This window comes from Psittacula echo (assembly GCF_963264785.1).
Source record: "Psittacula echo genome assembly, chromosome: 9".
Classification (NCBI taxonomy): Eukaryota; Metazoa; Chordata; class Aves; order Psittaciformes; family Psittacidae; genus Psittacula; species Psittacula echo.
In genome coordinates, this window is record NC_137745.1 from 20561312 (window position 1) to 20581330 (window position 20019).

Sequence of the window (20019 nt, forward strand, 5' to 3'; positions counted from 1 at the left end):
TAACTATTCTATGATTCTGTTCTATGATTCTAACCGGTAAATCCCTTTCCCTGTACAGCACTGTCTCTCTCTTCCCATCCCCGCTTTGTGTCTCTCTCTAACACATTCACACCAGAAGAGTGGCAGGAACTGTAAGCTACGTTTTTTTATTCATTTCTGTTGGCAGCAGGAAATAAGCAGCTGTAAGACACAGGTAAAGCTCTTACCTCAAAACTCAGCTTTGCTGTAAAGGGGTCATCATCTTCAATATCTGTATTGTCATCAAGCCTCAAGCTCTCTGCATCTAGATGCATTTCTTAAGGACTGTCTTCACAGTAGCCAACACCCACAGAACAAATATGAGCGAACCAGCAGGACTGGTGTCCTCCTTGTTCCAGAGTATTCTCGAACTGCTACAGGGCCTAGATTATTACAGAAAGCACTGGAGAAGGGCTGGATGTGACTCACAGTGGCTGGGAAAACTGATCATTGCAGCTGCTGCAAAACAACAGAGCTGACCACAACCAAGCCTGACGCCAGCTCTGCCTTCTTCCCTCTCTTCCCCATCCTGAACACAAAGCAGCCTGTTTAAACTACATTTTGAGCAGCTGGAGTCAGAGATGGTGTTTCCTTGGACATTACTCTGCACATAATATTACATGGCCCCCACAGCAATTGGTAGCTCTGGATGCCAAAGCAGTCCAAAACGGATTCCAGCAGGAATGGTATCAAAGGAAGTCCATGCTGGCTTTCCTGGGCTAAGAGAAGGCAGCCTCTAAAATGAGCTGTTATTGGAGTGAATAACACACTTGAGATTCTCCCCATTCTTCACAGAAATCAGTCAGAACAGGTAAAGCATGGCATTCCATTGTTTAAAAAGTAGTTAATGTGATTAGAAACAAATCATCCTGATGAAAAAGCTTTATGAAATACTGGGTTTAGTTCAGACACCTCTTTGGTGGTTGTACTAACTTGAAGAGGAAACAACGTAATTGCACTCACATCAGTGATCTGACAAAAAGGAATTCAAAATTGTTGTTTTTCCCCTAAGAGAAGGACTGGAAACCAATCTTAATCAAAAGGATACTGTTGCTCATCATCTCTTGCCATTTATTCTCCCTTTTATTCAATCTTGGAGCTTCAAGATCAATGAGAGCTACAGCTTCTTCATCTGTGATGCCATCTTCCAAATAGAACTCAACCAGGTGCAGCACTTCTAAAGGGGTGTGAAAAGCAGGAGTTCAGACAGTGCCTCCCATAAGATACTGTGCCCATTCAGAGATGAACACCCTTGGCTTCTACAATGGTGGTGCTCTGCCCACATGTTCTTATGAAGCAAGTTAAAGGCAATAAAACAAACAAAACCCCCTCAAGTTCCCAAAGGATTGCATCTGTGTTAATGAAACACTTTGCACATGCAGTGTCTCAGAGCAAAGCAACGCTTTACTGCTGCTGCTGTCCTGCAACAAAATCCAGCAACCCCTGGGACAAGAGGCAGCCACACAATCAATTCTAACATCAAAAGGGAAGATTTGCTTGTCCAACTAACATTGCAGAGAAGAAATTGAGTACTAGTCAATTCTGTTCAGTTAACATTTATCTACTTGAAAAGCACAACCACATGTGATATTCCAACGCACCATAGGAGGAAGCGGAGAAGATAAAAGGTTGTCTGCAGTTAACACAGACATTCCCCAGGTTGTTCAGCAAAGGGTTGTTGGTAGAGCACCTGTAACACAAGGGTAGAAGCTCCTGCAAAGACACATACAGAGCACAGTGATCATAAACAGATCAGCATATCCTGAACTCTGTTTTCAATTAAATATGGGTTCCTTAGGCTTAACGCCACTGATACATCATCATTAATCTGGAGAAATGCTGCTGTGAAATCAGATCCCTTAACATCTGAAAATGCTTTCCCTTTTTAATAAAGCAGGAAGTTTTCACATTAAAAATAGCCATATCTACCATTGTAACAATTGTCACCTTGACTTTGCAACCTCAGAAGCAGAACTCTGCATCAAATACACAGTGACAAAAGAAGTTGAAGACTGCCAAAACAAAGTTTTTTGCTCTAAGGCTTGGTCAAATTTAAGTTCTTCAATTAATTCACCGCTCCTCCAAGAGCGCAGTTATTTTAGACAGTTCTTAAGATTGTGTTTCTATTATTTCAGGGGGGCAGGTGCATGTTCTCTTGCACAATACAATTTATTTTTACCGGGTACTCCAGGAGACATGGCTGTATAGAACACTGCAGAAAGTCAGGCTTCAGTTAAAGAAGAAAAGGTGCTAAAATAAGACTTAAGGAAGGAAGGTTATTCAAGGGATAGGGGAAGGAGGGAAGGATTGCCAGGAGTGGGACAAATGAAAGTGACCTCCAGCTGGAGAGAGAGATCGAGACTGTGGAGTAATTGCATGTGGATCAGACAGAAAAGGCTCAAAAGAATTAATAGGCAGAGAGGAAGGTAGATGCCAGACAGGAGAGGGAGGATGGAAGCTGCCCATAAAGAAAGGGCTGATTTTAATTTGTTCTCAGGAGCAAAAGGAAGTCTGACCTGAGGAATAACAATAAAAGGACTGTTTCCAGCAGAAATATAATTGTATCACAGAGCTATGCTTAATATATTTCAGACTTCTTTTGTGGATACAGCAACTCAGATGCTTGGACGAGGCTGCATACTAACAATTAACATGAAACATATTACAACTTACTTCACTGTCATGGAATGGCTTGGATCGGATTGTCAGGCTGCCCAGCTCAATTGATTTCTGGAACCTAGCTGGGATATGCAGTCCCTGTAACTTGTCATAGGCATGACGAGCCAGTTTGTACGCACCAAGAGCTTTACTCTGTTTTGCCAGGGCAAATAATGTATTGCTATAATTTAATTAAGGAATAAAAATGAAAACAGCATTTAAGAAGAACTGCAGTACTCTTTCTGATCAGAGCAGTTGTGCACTGGTGCTTGGAACAGAAGAAATCCACTTACATAGCTCCATTTAAAAACAAGAGTGAAAGGACTATCACAATGTCTGCAGGCAATTATTAGCAAGGTAAGGAGCTGACCCTCCGTAAACACTGCTTTGGTTGAACATGCTGGCTCCATTTACAAAATCTCAGTAGTTTTAGATGGAATGGATTTCCCCCCAGCCTAAACAAATAAATACCTTACAGCACCAGCAACCCCACTGACACCAACTAAATACCCATGATCTTATTGGAACTAAAGCATATGCTCCATATCATTGACCCCAGGTTGTCTTTCCCTTTCATCAGTGCGTAACAGTAACTGCTGTTTGGAAAGTTACTGATCACAGGGCATGTTACAAATGTATAATTTCCATAAAGCCTTTCATAAGTGAGAAGGTGATGAAACGGAAAGCTAACATCCCATCCAAAACCAGAAATGGAGTGAAACCAAGAAAATCTGGCCTGCCCATGGCATTCAGTGACCTTTCTTGCCATCTTTTACAGACAAGTGGCTTTCCATGGGGCTCACTTCTGAAGTGCTCTCCAGAGATGCAATATGCACTAACAAAGCTGTGCAAATGTGAGCTTGACAGACACTACACAGTGATATCAGCCTCATGGGAAGCAAAAGCTCCTGGTTTTCCCCCCTCCTTCTGTCTCAGTTCAGTCTCCTTGCAACAACACCGTCAAGACTCAGAGCCAACATCCTGCTGCAGTGACTGGTATCCTAGAACTTGCTTCTCTGACAAAGGTGATACACCAGACTGGGTGGGTGGTTTGAGAATCACATTAGTTGATTTGTACAGCTCTCCAAAACTATTTTAAAAATGGTTATGCAGTTAAGCACACAACAGTCTGGAGATGCTGATCATTTCCTTAGGGACAAACGCCAGTTTCCATGAACTATAGCCAACAGCTGAAACAGAAGATATCCTGTAGGAAATCTCTGCATTGTGGCTCAACATCAATCATACCTTTCATGTATCTCACAAAATAACTTCTACATCTTTTTCTGTATTGGAAGGATACACTTTTGAGATCCCCAAAGGAGTCTCCTTTGTTAAACTGTGCAGTAGGAACCTGGAAATATTGAAGAGGGTTTCAGGCAACTGGAAACTGAATGGCTCCTCCTGCAGTATTAAAAATACAGACACGTATTTCTAAGCTGGAAAACCAACAACTCACATCACTAAGCATCCCTGCACTGGGCATCTCAAGTACGGCATTTCTTCATACAGTTTAAGAAGAAGAGGTACTGACAGAACATAGCATGTGGATTTTGCACGTCTTTATCATCAAACCTCATGCAGAAAAAGAGAGAAAGAGATTCATGTTGCTAAAACAGAATCTTTAACAGGCTATTTCAAACAGAGGGCAGACTGGCCAGCAGCATGGAGTATCCATAACTGTCAGGTCTGAAGCAGTCTGACTAGCAAAGACCTCCATACCACAGCACCAGCTCTTGGGCAAGGGCACAGATCAAGTGTTCTCAATGTTCTACACAAAGAGTTTTTTTACCAACAGTATCAGCAACACTGCTGTAACTGCTGGAAGTAGCAGGAGCTCCTCACTCATGATGACTGCTTATCATTTTGGAGTAGTCTGCACACACCAGGTAGCCTGCGTAGGTCCAGAGGCTCAGGCCGCTGTAGAACCAAATGGATACAACTAGCAAAAAAGGGCTGGGGGTGGAAGCCAGTCATCATCACCTCATCTGCTCACATGAGACAAGCCCAGATCTGCTAAGCTGCACCGCAGGCTCTAGGAACTAAGACAACAGAAGTTCTTGTGCAGCACAGCAGAAGGCTGTATAGTAAAATAAAGTTAAAGAAATAAGTAAGTAAGTATACACTATCACTAATCTACACTCAATATTTAATTGCCTGAAAAGTCATTCAATATTCCTGGTTATTTCTGGACTCCCTAAAGAAGAATGGCCAGGAAGCATAAACAGAAAACGTCTAAAGCGAGTGTCTTACAGTGTATCTGTGAATAGCATGATAGGCATGGTAAACTTCTGCCAAATGCTGGAAGTGATGAAACTTCTGCAACATTTCAGTCTTCTGCTGTTCATTCTCTGTGGGAGGCAAAGGCATCAGTGTAAGTCTCCAAGGTGAGCATGTGAGACTCAGCTGGAATACAACAGCATACTATGGTTTAGGTGCCAGCACTTCTGAGAGAGGCATGTACCAGTTCACACGTGTCCCACCTCCCTGTGCAAACCACACATTGTACAGACTTGCCATTTTTCTGGGCAAATTTCTGGTCTAAAGCAAGTGTGGTAAAGCACAAAACAGTTGAGGTGACAGTTTTAACACAGCTAAAGGCTATAGCTTAAAAGAGAAAATGGCAGGTCTGCATCACTGAAACCTCATCCATAACTACAGACTTTATTCATAAACATTTGTTTCATAAATGCTAAATACACTACTAAGCCATTTGGAAATACTTGCATCTCTACAAAATACCTGAGGGGTAACAGATGCACACTAGAGTGCAACAACTGAACTAGAAACAGAAAGGTACTTATAGCACCAGGCCAAAGGCGGTGTTACCAATCTTCTGTGTTAATTATTACTAAATTCCACTTGCTGTTACTGGCTGCACCTTTCTCCCAGTGAAATACATTCAGAAGACAAGAGAATAGCTAATGAACAGTCAGTTTTATCTCTGTAGGCAGAAATAATTTGCAAAGTATCTCTCCAACCTCTGTTCAAATACTACATGTATTTTGCACTCCCAAATCATCTTTGATTTACTAGTATGTTCACCCTCCAACCATGTCCCTAGATAAAGTGTGCTGTGGGAAGGTTCCTGATGGTACACAGTCCCAGGAGACACAATCTGGATTTCTGCTCAGGAGACCTGTGCATGCTGCTCTTGCTGCTTGGCTTATTTGTTTTAAATGAGCACATGGGAAAACCAAGGGACTACAGAAACAGCACAAGCCAGAGTTAGACACACATTAAAAAACCAAAACAAAGCCACACAACAGTGAGGCAGTCACAGCAAAGCTACCACAATACAGTAATTGTTTGTTTACATGCACAAGGAGGTAACAAGAAGAACAGAAACTTCCTTTCAGTTACTTACCTTGGGCTATATCTAAACACTGCATGGAAAGCATCCAGTAATAATAGGCGGCATCGTTGAAGCGGTTCTCCAGCACAGCGTTGTCTGTCAGCTGCTCCAGCACCCGCACCGCCTCATGCTGCCTGCCAGCCTTGTGGAATGCTACCAGGGAGCCCAAACAGAGGATTTTACAGTGTGATTATATCAATTAACTGAAATTAATGCTTTTAAATTAAGAGCAGTCTATTCAGCCAGTATCGCAGAGTCTATCCAGGGCAGGATGAAAAGGATTATATGCTGGTATTTTTCTCCTTGAAAGCAGCGACACTAATGGAACATGAGAAACATCTGTAGCTATTTTGTGGCTTTTGCACTGGCTCCGCAGCTCTCGAGCTCATGGGTTTCATACAATGCTGGTTCTTTTTTTAAATACAGAAATAGCAAAAATGCTACCATGATTAGATCTCTGTACGAGCAATCTTGACACTGCAAATCACAACTTCATCCAAAACTACAGTAAATTAATATTTGAAGTTAGTGCTCTGGCTTGTAACACTGGGTATTTTGAAAGAGTGCTGCATTTATGATGTCTTTCTGTCATTTATTAACAGCATTTCTTTATCTGATGCTCAGAAGCCAGTATAAAGTAGATCCTGAATTCTGCGTAAACATGCATTTGGCAGAGTCTTCATACAGGGTTAATGGGGATGGAGAAAACCAACCCCCCCAAAACTTACCCCCACAGCACAACTGCCTCCTGACTTCAGCTAGCTCACCTATAGCCAATTCTGATGTAGCTCCACAGTGATCTCAAGCTCACCCAGTTCTGAAGCATTTGTATTTGCTGAGCCACAGCAGCCCAGTACTCTATGGAACAAACTGGGAACTGCAGGCCTGTATTCAGAGTCCTATGTGCACGCTCCCAGACTGCCCTAAACCCAGGAGCTCACAGATCTGGCATGGAGACACACAAGCTAGTTCAGACCATGCCTGGCACATTCACTGCCTTGGCCCTTACAAGCAAATGAAGTTCTACACTTGGATCTGTGCTGGCTCTGGGAACAGCAGATGCAACAGTCACATGGAGCTGCACCTGAGAAAAGGAATCAAACTAAAAACGTGCTGGCTCCACATAGAGCTTGCTTCAACATCTCCTCATCCCTGGAATGGTTTATGAATTAAATGTGAAGCCTGTCCACATGATGGAAGGTTGACAGTTATCTTTAACAGTAACTTTAAAAGCTTAACAAAACAGACAAATTCTTAGAGAAATAGGAAAATTCTACTTGTACAAACCGAATGTTACTTAAATATAAAGTAAACCCAGGCTTTCCATGCAGGTTTGTAAGGCGGCCACCATATTTTTAGTTCTGTTGTTATGAAACTATTAAAGACTGCTCAGATTGTATGCCAAATACTGTTACCACTTGCCACACTCAGTTACATGAGATGGAAAATGTGGACCTGTACTTGGATGCCATAATTTCTGACAGATTCATCATATTTTCTTATTAAATAAGGAGACTTCTCACTACCTTAAGACCAATATGAAACCATGGACTATATTTGGTTTTCAATCTCAGTGGTAAGAAACTCTAGGGCAGACTGCATGCTCTGTACTAGGCAAGTATGGAGCAGATTTCGAGTGACCAGTGACCTGTCAGTGACAATCTCACCTTTTTGGGCTTCTTCAAATCTATCGTTCTCTGCAAGCCACTGAGCATAAGGGACATAGACATCATCTTTGAATTCAGGGTGCTTTTCACACAAAGCAAATGCCTGAGGTGAATAACAAATTCATTTTTAGAATACGTCATGGTTTAAACGGTTAAAGGGTTTAGAATGTTCCATGGGATCAATCAATTTAGCTGTAGGTAAACTCACAATACAAATGCATACACAGAATTGAGAGTGCATTCCAGATTTCCTCCCATATGAAACTGATGTATTTCAAAATAAAAAGCAATCGCCAACAAAGGATGAGCAGCAAAGCAGAGTCACAGCCTGGTTATGGCAACAGGGGAACTTGAAAGCGCTCATCTACAGAATGTAGCGGATTTCACAGCAAGAGGCAAATATTTTTATTTTGACAGACTGGATCTTCTAAAGAAATGGACCTCACACTCTAAACTCAGCCCAGATTCACTTCCTGAACCCATGAGCGAGGGAGGGAAAGGCCAAGTCTACAATTTCCCAAAGCACCCGTATAATTGGGGAAGGGGGTTGTGAATTCCAGTGGCACTTTCAAAACACTTCCTTAGGAACCCAGACCTACAGAAAGCTTCATGTGAAGAAACAAGAAGAAAATTAATGGTGACCCACCCTGTGAGGGGGGTGTTACCAGCAGACCCAGGGTTTTATGGGAAAATCCAGTAAAGTCCAAACTTTATCTAATCAGAAGCATAAATCCAGTTATAGAGTGGGGTCCACACCAACACCCGACACGTTCATCAGATCTAAATCACATGTCAGGTGTGTCCAAATTACAAACAGCACAGTTCAAAGCAGAATTCCCCATGATACAATTACTATTTTTTCTTTCTAGTGGGCTAGAAGCAGCCCATGGATTATCACAGGAAGTGGGCAACGGTAACTCACAGGCAAAAAAGGTGCTCAGATGCGAGACCAATTATACAGCCAGGAAACTAAACAACTAGAAAAGCAAGAGCAAAAACCAAACCCACCACTGAACACTGGCATGAAAATTAACTTAAATACTCTGTATCCCATTCACAGCAGTCTCCCTCCCTCCCTGCCTGCTACTCCCTTTACTACAGTGCTGGAGGAGCCAGACACTTCTTGCAGCCAGCAACAATAAGCAGAGGAATCGAGGGCTCTCTTACTTCTTCCCAGTGGTGAGTCTCCACGTGGAGATGGACCAGTGCTTTCAGGTCACCAACCTTCATGTAGGTTTCCGCTGCATAGCCAGGATTAGCAAGTTTCTTAAAATAGAAGGCACATTTCAACAAAGGCTCACGCTCAGCTTTATCCAGTTTTCGAGCAATTTCAATTAACCTGGACCCAGTAAAAAGAAGCAGATGTTCATGTCCTGCCTTGGTTTGCCTTTTATTATTTATATTATTCTTAATTATTGTTTATATTATTAACTTCACCTTTAATCAGTTATTATTTAATAAATAGCACAACAGTAGTACCATGCAATGCTGTTTAAACAGTTTTCAGCTAACAGTCCAAATTCTTATTTTTCCTTTCACAAACTCAAACCCCTTTCCTTTAACCTTCACTCATACGTGCAATTCCACGTCTCAGACTCTGCAGAGTCATGAAGACGACAGAGGGAAGGAGTAGGTCCTACATGACTAAGTGACATGGGACACACTTCCTCCCTAACCTAAGAAAAGACTGCTGAACAAACAGTTGTGCCACACAGCCCAGCTGAGGCAAGGGAAGGCCAAGTGATCTGTCCAAGCTCTTAGGCAACTTGGCAAACAACCCAGTGTCACCTACTGCAAATCAAGGAGATACTATGCTGCAGTTGTCTTCTCTACCCACGAGGTGATCATCCTTAACAGCTTAAACCAGAGAAATAGGCTATTGCATGTAAGCGCTGCTGTGGTGATTACTCTGAAAAGCTTAAGGCATGCATATTTTAGAAGACAGCCTCATACTACAGATGAATCTCTTCATACCCTTTCCTGTTGCAATGCATTTGCTTTCATTATATATTTATGTCCTTGCCATCTAAACATATGTAACTTTAAAACATTTTTAATTGTAGATGTACTTCAAGTACTCAATTTGATATAAACAAAGCACACAGCAAACAAGTTTTGTCTTATTTTAAAATTATGCAGAACTCAGATCTATCTGAAGTTTCATACTATATTATCTCTCAGATGGAACTAGAACCTACATATCGACCCAGCCGTGGTCCCCACTGATTTCTATGGCCTTCACGTGCTCGCCTGCAGAGAGGTACATCTCCACTGCTGCTTTGGGTTCATTGATATTCTTGGCCCAGTCTGCTTGTTTTTTTATGAGCATCTTTGTGTCTTTGGGGTCTCCAGATCCCAGGAAATCCTGCAATAGTGCAATACAGAAGTTTGCGTTACCTTCTGCTCACAAACATGGTCACAGCTGAGACTCTAAAATACATAAAGGCTTTTTCAAAGAATGCATTTATGCCTCCTAAGAAAAGCAAGACTGCACACAGCACAGCATGAACTGATCCAGCCTTCAGCAGCCAATCATCAAGGCTCAGTGTTTGGTAGGAAGCAATGGCAAGTCTCCCAGTTAGACAGCTTTCAATTAAAAAAAGAAGTGGAGATTCTGGGAGGGCCAGGAGAAGGACGAGGCAGGAAATGTGTCCCAACTTGGTTCCTTGGGAAGCTCACTCTGTTGAGCCTGTTGAAGTGGATGCAAACTGTCATTTCTGCATGCTTTTCAGGAACATGCCTTTCCAAAACAAAATACTATTCATGTCAAAACATGTAATAGATCAATTCCAAGTACAGATTTTCTTTCGCAAGCCAAGAAGGTATCTCTTCAGTCTCAAAGACTGGCCCAGCCCTACCCCATGCTTGGTTAACAGCAGTATACCCACTTCATTCAATGTCAGCAGCAGGATGCCCAGCCACAGATCAATGAAAGGCTGGAATTTTGTTTTCTGCAAAGACGCTTGATAATTATTTTAGACTGTATCAAAGAAGCTCTTTTATATAAGGACAGAATGACAGCTGCTCAGAAGTGACAGTGACTCAACTACCGCTTGGACTTCTGCAAGGAATGCGAGCACCAGCCATCATACTGGGGTGATCATTCTAGCAGCTTGCTTGTTCAGCTTCCCATGCCAATAGCAAAGCCCTGGCAGCATTCGGTTCACATCACCAGGAAAAAAAAACCAACTAAGTAGTTCAACAGCAGAAGCTGGATTTAGGGCAATTTTGTCTGTTAGCAGAACAGGCTACTACCCATTAAAGCAGCTTCCAGCAACTGAAAAGTGAGAACAGCAGAGAAATGAAAAGGTGAGAAGAGAGTGGAAAATTACCTTTTCTACTGTGTTCCTGGTAAATTCTGACTGAGGTTTAAAACACAAAAGAACCCCAACAAACAGGCAAAATAACCCCACAGAAAGCTGCGACACAGCACAGATCTGTTCCAGGACCACAATGCAGCAGTCTCCCTGCTGCAGGCAGTTGACGGGTACAGAACTGTTCCCCATCCCTGTCAGCTCTTCACTGAGCTCCACGCAGGGTTTTGCTCTAGCACTATCTGCTGCTACACAGGCCTCATTCTATAAAGACATCATGTTAATCCTTGAACATGAAAAACTGAAGTGAAAGAATCAAGTTAAACAACATCTTTGACACAACTTGCTTTCTACCTTAGATCACCAAAGGAAGTCCAAAATCAAACCCAGCTCCTTTAAAGGATAAAGAGGTTTTTGTGAGTTCTCAGGAGTCTGGGATCTGGTACTGCGCTAACAAGCCAATGATCAGGTATCAACGGACTTCTTGACCTCTGCCCCCAGCCTGGTCTCTCTAGCCAGAGCTAATCAATGTCCAGCACCTGGAATCAGGCTCTGTAAAAATCCCTTTGCATAGTTGTGGAACCATTAAAAGCAACACCACCACCCCTTCCCCTCATCTTTCCTTGGAAACATAACTGGTAAACAGGGGGGTTTACATATCCTTCCATGTACTGTGCACAAGAAGCTTCCTTCACACACTGTGAACTACCTTTAATTTCCTCTGCATGGAGTTACTCTCAAGGATAGGGACACAAGACCTTTTGCTCTCTGCTAGTTAAATATAGACATGACTACAGCCAAGAATTAAAAGAGTCTTATGAAGACTTATGGGAAAATTTTCATCTATGAATTACATTTATGTTCAAGAGGAGCCAAAACACTGAAGCTAACAAAGACTCATCAGCCAAAAATAGTGGAAGTCAGACTTACATCAGCAAAGCTCCAAAGTATTTATATTAAGCTCTTGGAAGAAAAAGATCTCTCTGTAGCCCAGTTTATGGAATCTCTGCTAGAACAGCTTAAATGCACATCACGGTCAAGTCTTTGCCCTGTATGGGGCAGAATAAGGCTCTGACAAGTGACAAATGAGACTAACCAGTGCATGCATTCTTAGGGATTTTGATAAGAAAACACCATGGAGGACTTAAAAGCCAAGTAATGCTTACTTATCAGTATATCAAAACATTGGTTTTAAAATCCATACTCAATTTATTTCTACATGGAAACAGAGTTTAAAAAAAGAAAACAAAAGGCCAAGACATATCGAATCATTGGAAGAAAATTCTCCAGTAAAAAAATACACTAGGTTAGATCCTTCGGTAGCATCCCCCTTTGAAAGCAGTTACAGACACATTAATATTTCTGCATTTAAGTATTCAGTTGCAGACCATTACCTTTGCGTGGTCAAACATGCGCAGGTCAGAATACATCTCGAGAGCGAGGCTTTCATGTCCACTCTTCCTATACAACTTCGCTGCCTCGTGGAATTTTCCCTGGTAGGCATAAACATCTGCTAGGAATAACTCGTTGTTGTCTTCTCCGAGCTTCTTCCGCTCCTGGCAAAATGAAATACAGCAGAGATGTAGAAAATAGTCTAGATGGCCAGCATCTAGGTGAGAAATAGCCATTGAGGAATTGGATTTTCAGGCTTAGATTTTAACTGTTAATGAAAAGCAGTAACAGGGTATCATAATTATGCCTCTCCTATATTTCTGGCGAATTTATAATTAAAGGATTACATCCCTTCTTAATTAAAATTAGGAAGAGCAAAATTAAATGTCACTATACAAACTAAAGTGATGAAAAATCACTTCTCTTGATTTCACACAGGAAAACGAACACATGCTGTCATCATGCTCAGCTATTTTAAAGGCAGCCTCTGATGGGTTCCTTCTTTTCTCCTGGAGAAGCTCACTTGCGTATCATTTGGTTGAATTAACACTATGAAAGTGGGATGACAAACATGACAATAACTGCTAGCCATAAGCAGACTTAGAAAGTCTGTTAACCTGCCTCTGAATCAGAAAGTGTCCCCACTGCTGTCCCCCCATGCACGAGCTTGTGATGTCGGGCAGGCAGCAGTGGCACGTGCTCTCCTGCTAACTGCAGCTGCTGACTGCGGGCCTGGGAAGGGACCAGAGAGGCAGCACATGTGCAGTGCCACAGGGAAACCTCTCATGTGAACCAGACCCACAGGGGCACACTGGCTTCAAGGCACCAGTGTCATATAGGCGTGTGTGTGTTTTAATATATATGCTTTATCCTGTCTCTTGGAAACACATAACTCCCTGCCTTGGATAAGACTATTACTACTGTTAGCCCACCTCATATGGAAATACGTAGATGTGAATTGAATTTAAAGAAAATTGCACAAAAGGAGAGAAAGCATTCCACGAGCATACAAATTCAGTTCTCTACTGCCAAAGGAGACTCAGCCATAGCTCTGCTGATCACATTCACTGACTGGGCTGATACTGGATGGGTGCTGAAAGTTCCCTTTAAAAGCTTTGTTATAAGAATAATCAGAGGAATTGTTACACCAATTTTTAAAGACTTCACAGGATCTTGCCAGACACAGAGATCTGGCATTTATGTATCCTGCTGTCATCAACCAGAAAAAAAGTGTGTCATTACTGAGAGAAAACCATCACATCAATGGAACATGTGTGCTTAGTTACACCTTTACAAGCCTTAAGAGGAATCCAATATACCACAAGCAAGAGTAAGCAATGATGTAGAACTCTTACTTCAGGAAGAGCATTTTCAAGTCTGAAAGTAAGTCTGTGCCTGTTTGCAAAGAGAATCTTTCTCATTAAACAGAATACAACATGACAAATCCAGAATATAACATGACAAATCCAGAATATCCACAGACACAGATCTAGAGAAGCATACGTGGAAAAGAAAGGTTGGTAGTAGTGACAGAATGCTCTCCTCTACCTAGCTACCCTTTAAAAACAACACAAGACTTTGCCTCATGTTAGACACCAAGAGCAGTCAACTGCAGCCAACTGTCATTTCGACATAACCAGGCCAGCTCTGCAGAACTGGAAGACAACGAATGTATTCTTTCAGAGAAGGTGCAAATCTAATTATCATGAGAAAGAGGAATTCCTTTTATGCCATCTCAACACTGATCTTTAAACTAAGCATTATCATGCAGTCTTTGTATAAGGACAAGGGTGATACCACGTCTTTTAATGTGCTCAGGACAGACAGTTATTGTCTAGTGAATTTCTATCAAGAAGTGTGAAAAGAGTTAAGAACTAGTTATTAGAGCACAGTACGGAAGTAAAAAATCCTAAATTCTGTTTCCAGTTGTCACAGACTTGTCATGAGATGTTGAGTTTGTCATTTTACTTCTCTGGGCCTGTTTCTGGCTCTGCAAAGAGGAGATAATAGTAATTACCTACTTCCAGGGGGTAAGGAAAGGCTTAATTAACTCATGTTTATAAAGTATGCTGTACTAAGCTCTGGTAGTGCAGTAGTATTCTACCAATTATTAGTTGAAAATTGAATGTTTCTCCAGTTTTCCTGAAGACAGTTTCAGAAGTTCTCATCTCACACCCCCATTTCTTCCCCATGAAGTTTCAGCCCTGTGACTGGAATTTGTGTCACCTCTGCTCATTGGGATTTTTCACTCTAAACACATCTCCAACAGTCAGAAGCACTCTCTGAACAGAACTCCCTCCAAAACAGAAAGCACTGATTTTGGCACAGCACTCAGTGTAAGGATATATGCAGTCTTTAACGCTCCCTTACCTCTATGCTGCTGATCAATTCTAAATATCGAAGGTCTCGTACTCTAGTAAATGCCTATTGAAAAGAAGAATGAAAGAAATTGACTTGAAAGGCCAGAAGAATCAAAATCTTGTTATGCATAAATCCAGTGTCATCAGGCCTGACAGAATCATGCTGGGCTTTGTGTCTGTGCAGTCCCTAACCCGAGGGGCTCTCGTAACAACTGTGGCCCTGAGGCATCACAGTAAATAAGACCAGGGCAGAATCCAAACAGCTTAGCACTGAAAATAAACAGCAAAGGCAGGGACTAGTAGGAGCACATCAGTCCCCTAAGAAACACAAAATGCCATTTAAAATATTACGATACTTTTATTCTGGTTATTCTATAGCTTTTCCATTTTGATGTGAAGCATGATACAGGCAAAGAAAATCTAAAGAAACGACTACAAGGTAGAACATACAAATGACGGCATTGCCAAAGCATATTGCATGTGCTTAGGGCTTTTATACCTTTCTGAACACCCAGTATGGAGGTGGCTCAGGGAGAGGAAGGGAAATAAAAAGAGGTAAGACAGAAGTACTGCAAGGCACTATAATACCTTTTGCAAATGGAGATAAATGTGCAACCCAAAGTCTCAAGTGGTGAAGTCACGTGTGAGCTCCAGCGGCTTAGCACTTATTCCTGACATGCATCAAAACCCAGAATTTTAACTCTTTAGACTGCACGCTCAAGACTTCCAACCAAACTAATGCCTGAGAGGGCACAGCACATTCTGCTTACACCAGATCGGACTAGGAGCTAGGAGAGCCTTTAATGTCAAGAAGCTGCTTTTGTTCAAGTTAATCCGCTCTAATTCTAAGAGGGCAATACTTTGAAATCCCAAGGAGGCACTGAAAACTTCTTTTCAAGAATATCTATTTGCATAAGGCCATCCATGAAAATGAAATGATTCTGATGCCTCCACTTCAGAAAAAAGAAAAATACAGTGTTTAATTTCCTTCCTAAAAAATCAGTTATTAAAAGATACCTATTGCTACAGGCCACCCCCTGCATATTATTAGAATGTTTTGTTTTTCACACAACATTCATTTTATTGAAATCAGTTCACCCCCTCTTATTTGAGAAAAGGTGGTGAAAGAAAACAGGCAAGTATTTCATGCTGGAGAAAATTCCATTCTTCAGTATATGCCCATTTACGGACCACTCCCCAAAACAAGGCACTGCAGAGAGAAAATGACTAAAACAATGACATTACATCATCACTGCCTTCAGATAACATTAACGTATAGCTAGAATATGAAAGAATACGAAAGCTCCACATTTGAACGGAGGCTATGTTAAATACTAGGGGAAAATAGGGGAAAACAAGAGTAAGTTCCCAGCACTGGGGAAGGAGGGAGTCAGCCGAGGCGTTCTGTGGTGCCACCCGGTGGTCAGCAGCACCACCGAACAACCTCCCACTTCTCAAAGTCATTAATGCATCTTCCAGCAGTAGATGAAAGAAACCATTTTCTTTGCATTTAACACTCTGATTTAGAACATGGCATTTATCTAGAGAGATAAATTAGACTTCAGTTTAAAACCTCATCTCAAGATCCTAATTATATATATCGAACCAACATATTCTTTGGTATGTGTAGTAACATACATGCTAAAGACAAGCAAGATAGTAACCGAGGAACCACACTTTGTACTCCAGCCATAAACCATACATCATATACACACACTATATATATTCCCTTATATATAGGTATATATTATATATATTTACTTATTTCTGCTAAGCAAATAATGCTTTACCTTTTTAGCAGTTTCAAACTCCAGCCCTTCCAAGGCTTCCATGGCCAGCTCTTTCCAGTCAGTATCAGTCACTCCTAAACATGCAATTTGATAGGCTTCTTTAAACATTTTTCGTTCCAGGTATTGATACATGGGTGCAGACTGGGGATTTCCATTGAAAAACACATATTAGAAAAAAACACTGAGATGTATTAGTGAAGTTCTTACATAATTGGGAAAAAAAATATTCTAATCACAAGCATTACAAGCTCCACAGAGAATACAGATATAGGGTTTGTGTCACAGACAACAACATTCTAGGGTGATTATTACTGTGTCTTTAGACAAGCTGGGTTAATTGTATTCCAAACTCCTCCATCTTGAAATCTTCAGTTCCTTGCGTATTAGGAAGTAGTTAAGAATGCGAATCCTTCTGTGCATTGTACATGCTAAATATCATGTACAAAGAGCTGCTTTTTTTAATGCCACGGAAGCAGAGCAAAGGAGGGGGTATTTTGCTCTCGAAGCTAAAAGCATGAGAAGGGGCACAACAGCTTGGAGTGAAGCACTCCTGGAAATACTCAGACACAGCAGGAAGAGGTATCATGAGGAAGTAATCCTGCTGTGCCAACCCTGATGACAAAGCAGTTTTACCAAGACTGTGACTGTTAAGCCCAAAACACACTGACCTCGAGGACCTGCCCTAGAAATGAACTAAAGAGAGAAACTGCCAGCTGCAGGCTGCCACAGACTGAGGCTCAGGATCTGCAGCTTGAGCCCTCTAAGTGACATGGGAGACTGCCTGTAACTCTGGGCTTGCACCTAAAGGCAGTATATGCAAATCCATTTCTGTTATTTTTAATTTACCTGAAAATTGTGTACTTTTTGGTCCTCCCTCCCTCCAAAAGACTAGCTTTGAAAAAGCTGCCTCGGTGATGCTTCCCAGGAATTGTGTGGCATACTGGTGCCTAGAGCATACCAAGGCAGGCAGAGTGTGGCTGGCCTGGCTGATCCATGGCTGTGAGCCACACTGCACAGCCCAGAGCCTAACCAAGGACCTGCTCAGCGATGCACTGGTGCGAGCAGGTGACTAGAACAATGGTGTGAATAAAAGCACAGGGCACTTCAGCTTTTCCATTGCCTCCATTTCAAATCCTGCCCACACCTGACTGCACAAGGCACAATCTTTTTTCCTTTTCCTTTTTCTGTTTTGTTTCTTGGACTGGTTTAGACTCTTTCAGTGCTTCCCATAATGCAGGAAATGGTGTTCTGAGGAAGGCAGTCTCTAAATTTACAATGTCAAGACTAACCACATAGTATATATTCAAACATACAGCTTAAATGTTGCCTAAACACATTTCAGTGAAGCAACAATAAGACAGTGTGTGATGTACTCATAAGAAAAAATGAAATTACAATTGAGAAAAGGTACATAGAGAGACTACAGTAAAAATCCAGGCAGCAGGGTAACACCCACACCATATCTTCACCTTTGCTTTCAGACTATGTGCATTTGCAAGTGGGAAGGGAGAATTAGGAACATGATCAACAAGAGCAAAAAGGAAGTTAGCTTAATTAATGCCAAATAAAAATACCATTTGGATCATGCAATATAATTTAAATAATGATGAAGAAAGTGTGAACTGCAATCATTTTGGTAATGGAATATGAGTAAGTCTCAGAAAAGCTTCTTCACTTCTTAAACAGTGATGTTTATGAAATGTAAAGCAGCACTTAATGAGATTAAAGGATTACCTGCGGAACTTCAACAGCTGACATAGAAAAAGCATGAAGATAGAAGATCTTGGAGCCGTTGTAACCCACAACAAAGCCTTGAAGTTTTTGCTGATGGACAGGGAAGTTACTAGCTTTGATATTGAGGTAACCCCCTCCAGAAAAGCAAAGCATATCCTCACACTGTGTATTCCAAGCCACGCTATTTGCATTTGGTTCCTAAAGAGCAAAGGAACTGATGATTACAACAGGTGCAGTCACATCTTTCCTAAGAAACAGGCATCTTTCAGCCAGAACATTTGACCTACTATAGCTTGGATGTGTACACACACACAATTATTATTTACATGTGTAATATTCTAAAGCCTGATTTACAGGGACATATTTTACATTTTAATAAACAGCTGTAATTGTCTTGCCTTTGATTTGTATTTACTTATGATCTCTACTATCAAACTGTAGCACGTAATATCAAATTCCACAATAATACACTGTTAGCTAGCACTTTCAGTTGACCATTTTTCTGCCTGTTACAAAAAGAAAGTTCCAGACCCTGTCTTTGGAGCACTTCATGCTTTCTCTGAAAATACTTCACCAACATTAATGAGTGAGCCCTTAGAGTGACTGCGAAACTGCAGTGGAGAGAGAATTATCATTATTCACTTTATACTCATGGAATACACAACAAAGAGGTTTAGGCTTTAATGCCATTCATATTAATAATAAAGCCAAAATGCTCATTAACTGTAATGCTTCAGTGGGAATCAGGACAGAGTGCTAAATTACACTGAAAAGGTCACGTGCTTAAGTGCCCTTTATTCAGCTGTTGCTCACATATATCTCCTGTCTTCTAATTCCTTATCCACCACCTCTTTTTAAGGTGGTTTCAATAGTGAAATAGATCACAGTTAAATGCTACAACATGTGATTAATGGCTTAAATAACAGATATAATTCCTGCACAGCAACACTTTTGGTATGTTCTGTGCTCCAAATGACTTCTTGCTCCCCCAGCACCCCCCTTTTATTTCAATTTGAATTTTACCTGAAACAACAGCTCCTTGGTGTGAATGTCATACACCAGGCAGGTATCGTTCTCATCCACCACTGCCAGCTTGTTGCGGGATGCGCTCATATCCAGGCAGCGCACAGCCGTGGACTGCTTCAGCAGCACGATCGCGAACACGTTGTCGACAAAGATCTTCAGAATCTAGACATGTGAAACCAGAGTGAGTCCTTCCACTTTTGTTTCTACCAACTTCAGTGCTGTTTAAAGTGTGCAACTGCATTTCTTTTCAGAGATGAACTGCATTAAAATTAAGGAAATGACTTCAGTTTGAGGTATCTTGGGAAGACTTCCTTCCACATCGTACTCTAGGTTGCAAGCCTATACAGATAAATGATACACTACATATCCTGGTTTCTTTTAATGCTCCACTAGTTAAACAATTATATTAATGCAATGCTACAGGAATATATAGCATAGGTACAGAAGACAAAGAGGATCCCAACTTCCTCTCAGTCCCTGTTCTCTGTATCACTACCTCAGGGCTCCAGTTTGAAATTTTCAGCTGCAAATTGGCTTGTGAAAGAGACACCGGTGTCACCCTGGAGCACCCACACCTTCCCAAAGGTCAGCAGAAGTGTATATACCCCCTTCCAACCCCCCCCCCAAAGACAAACTCGCTCTCAGCTCACCAAGAACTCTTTTTTTTGTCAGTTGTTCCTAACAACATATGGGCTTCAGACAAAA

At 41.5% G+C, this 20019-nt stretch overlaps 1 protein-coding gene across 11 annotated transcripts in view; it reads right to left on the reverse strand.

Moving 5' to 3' along the window:
• Nucleotides 1-20019, reverse strand: part of IFT122 (intraflagellar transport 122) — a 33019-nt gene that overhangs the window by 2727 nt on the left and 10273 nt on the right. For 8 of the 11 annotated variants that reach the window (XM_080625738.1, XM_080625737.1, XM_080625736.1 and 5 more), the window contains 15 exons: nt 19312-19476; nt 18289-18486; nt 16555-16695; nt 14775-14828; nt 12407-12568; nt 9897-10063; nt 8866-9037; nt 7699-7801; nt 6044-6184; nt 4930-5027; nt 3980-4080; nt 2692-2857; nt 1620-1731; nt 1067-1195; nt 207-283 (listed from right to left, as the gene is read on the reverse strand). In XM_080625738.1, the coding sequence (XP_080481864.1) occupies nt 207-283; nt 1067-1195; nt 1620-1731; nt 2692-2857; nt 3980-4080; nt 4930-5027; nt 6044-6184; nt 7699-7801; nt 8866-9037; nt 9897-10063; nt 12407-12568; nt 14775-14828; nt 16555-16695; nt 18289-18486; nt 19312-19476 (1986 nt within the window). Of the gene's footprint in view, nt 1-206; nt 284-1066; nt 1196-1619; nt 1732-2691; nt 2858-3979; nt 4081-4929; nt 5028-6043; nt 6185-7698; nt 7802-8865; nt 9038-9896; nt 10064-12406; nt 12569-14774; nt 14829-16554; nt 16696-18288; nt 18487-19311; nt 19477-20019 lie in introns of those variants that run through there. The other 3 variants (XM_080625740.1, XM_080625735.1, XM_080625739.1) reach the window with 3 other exon arrangements.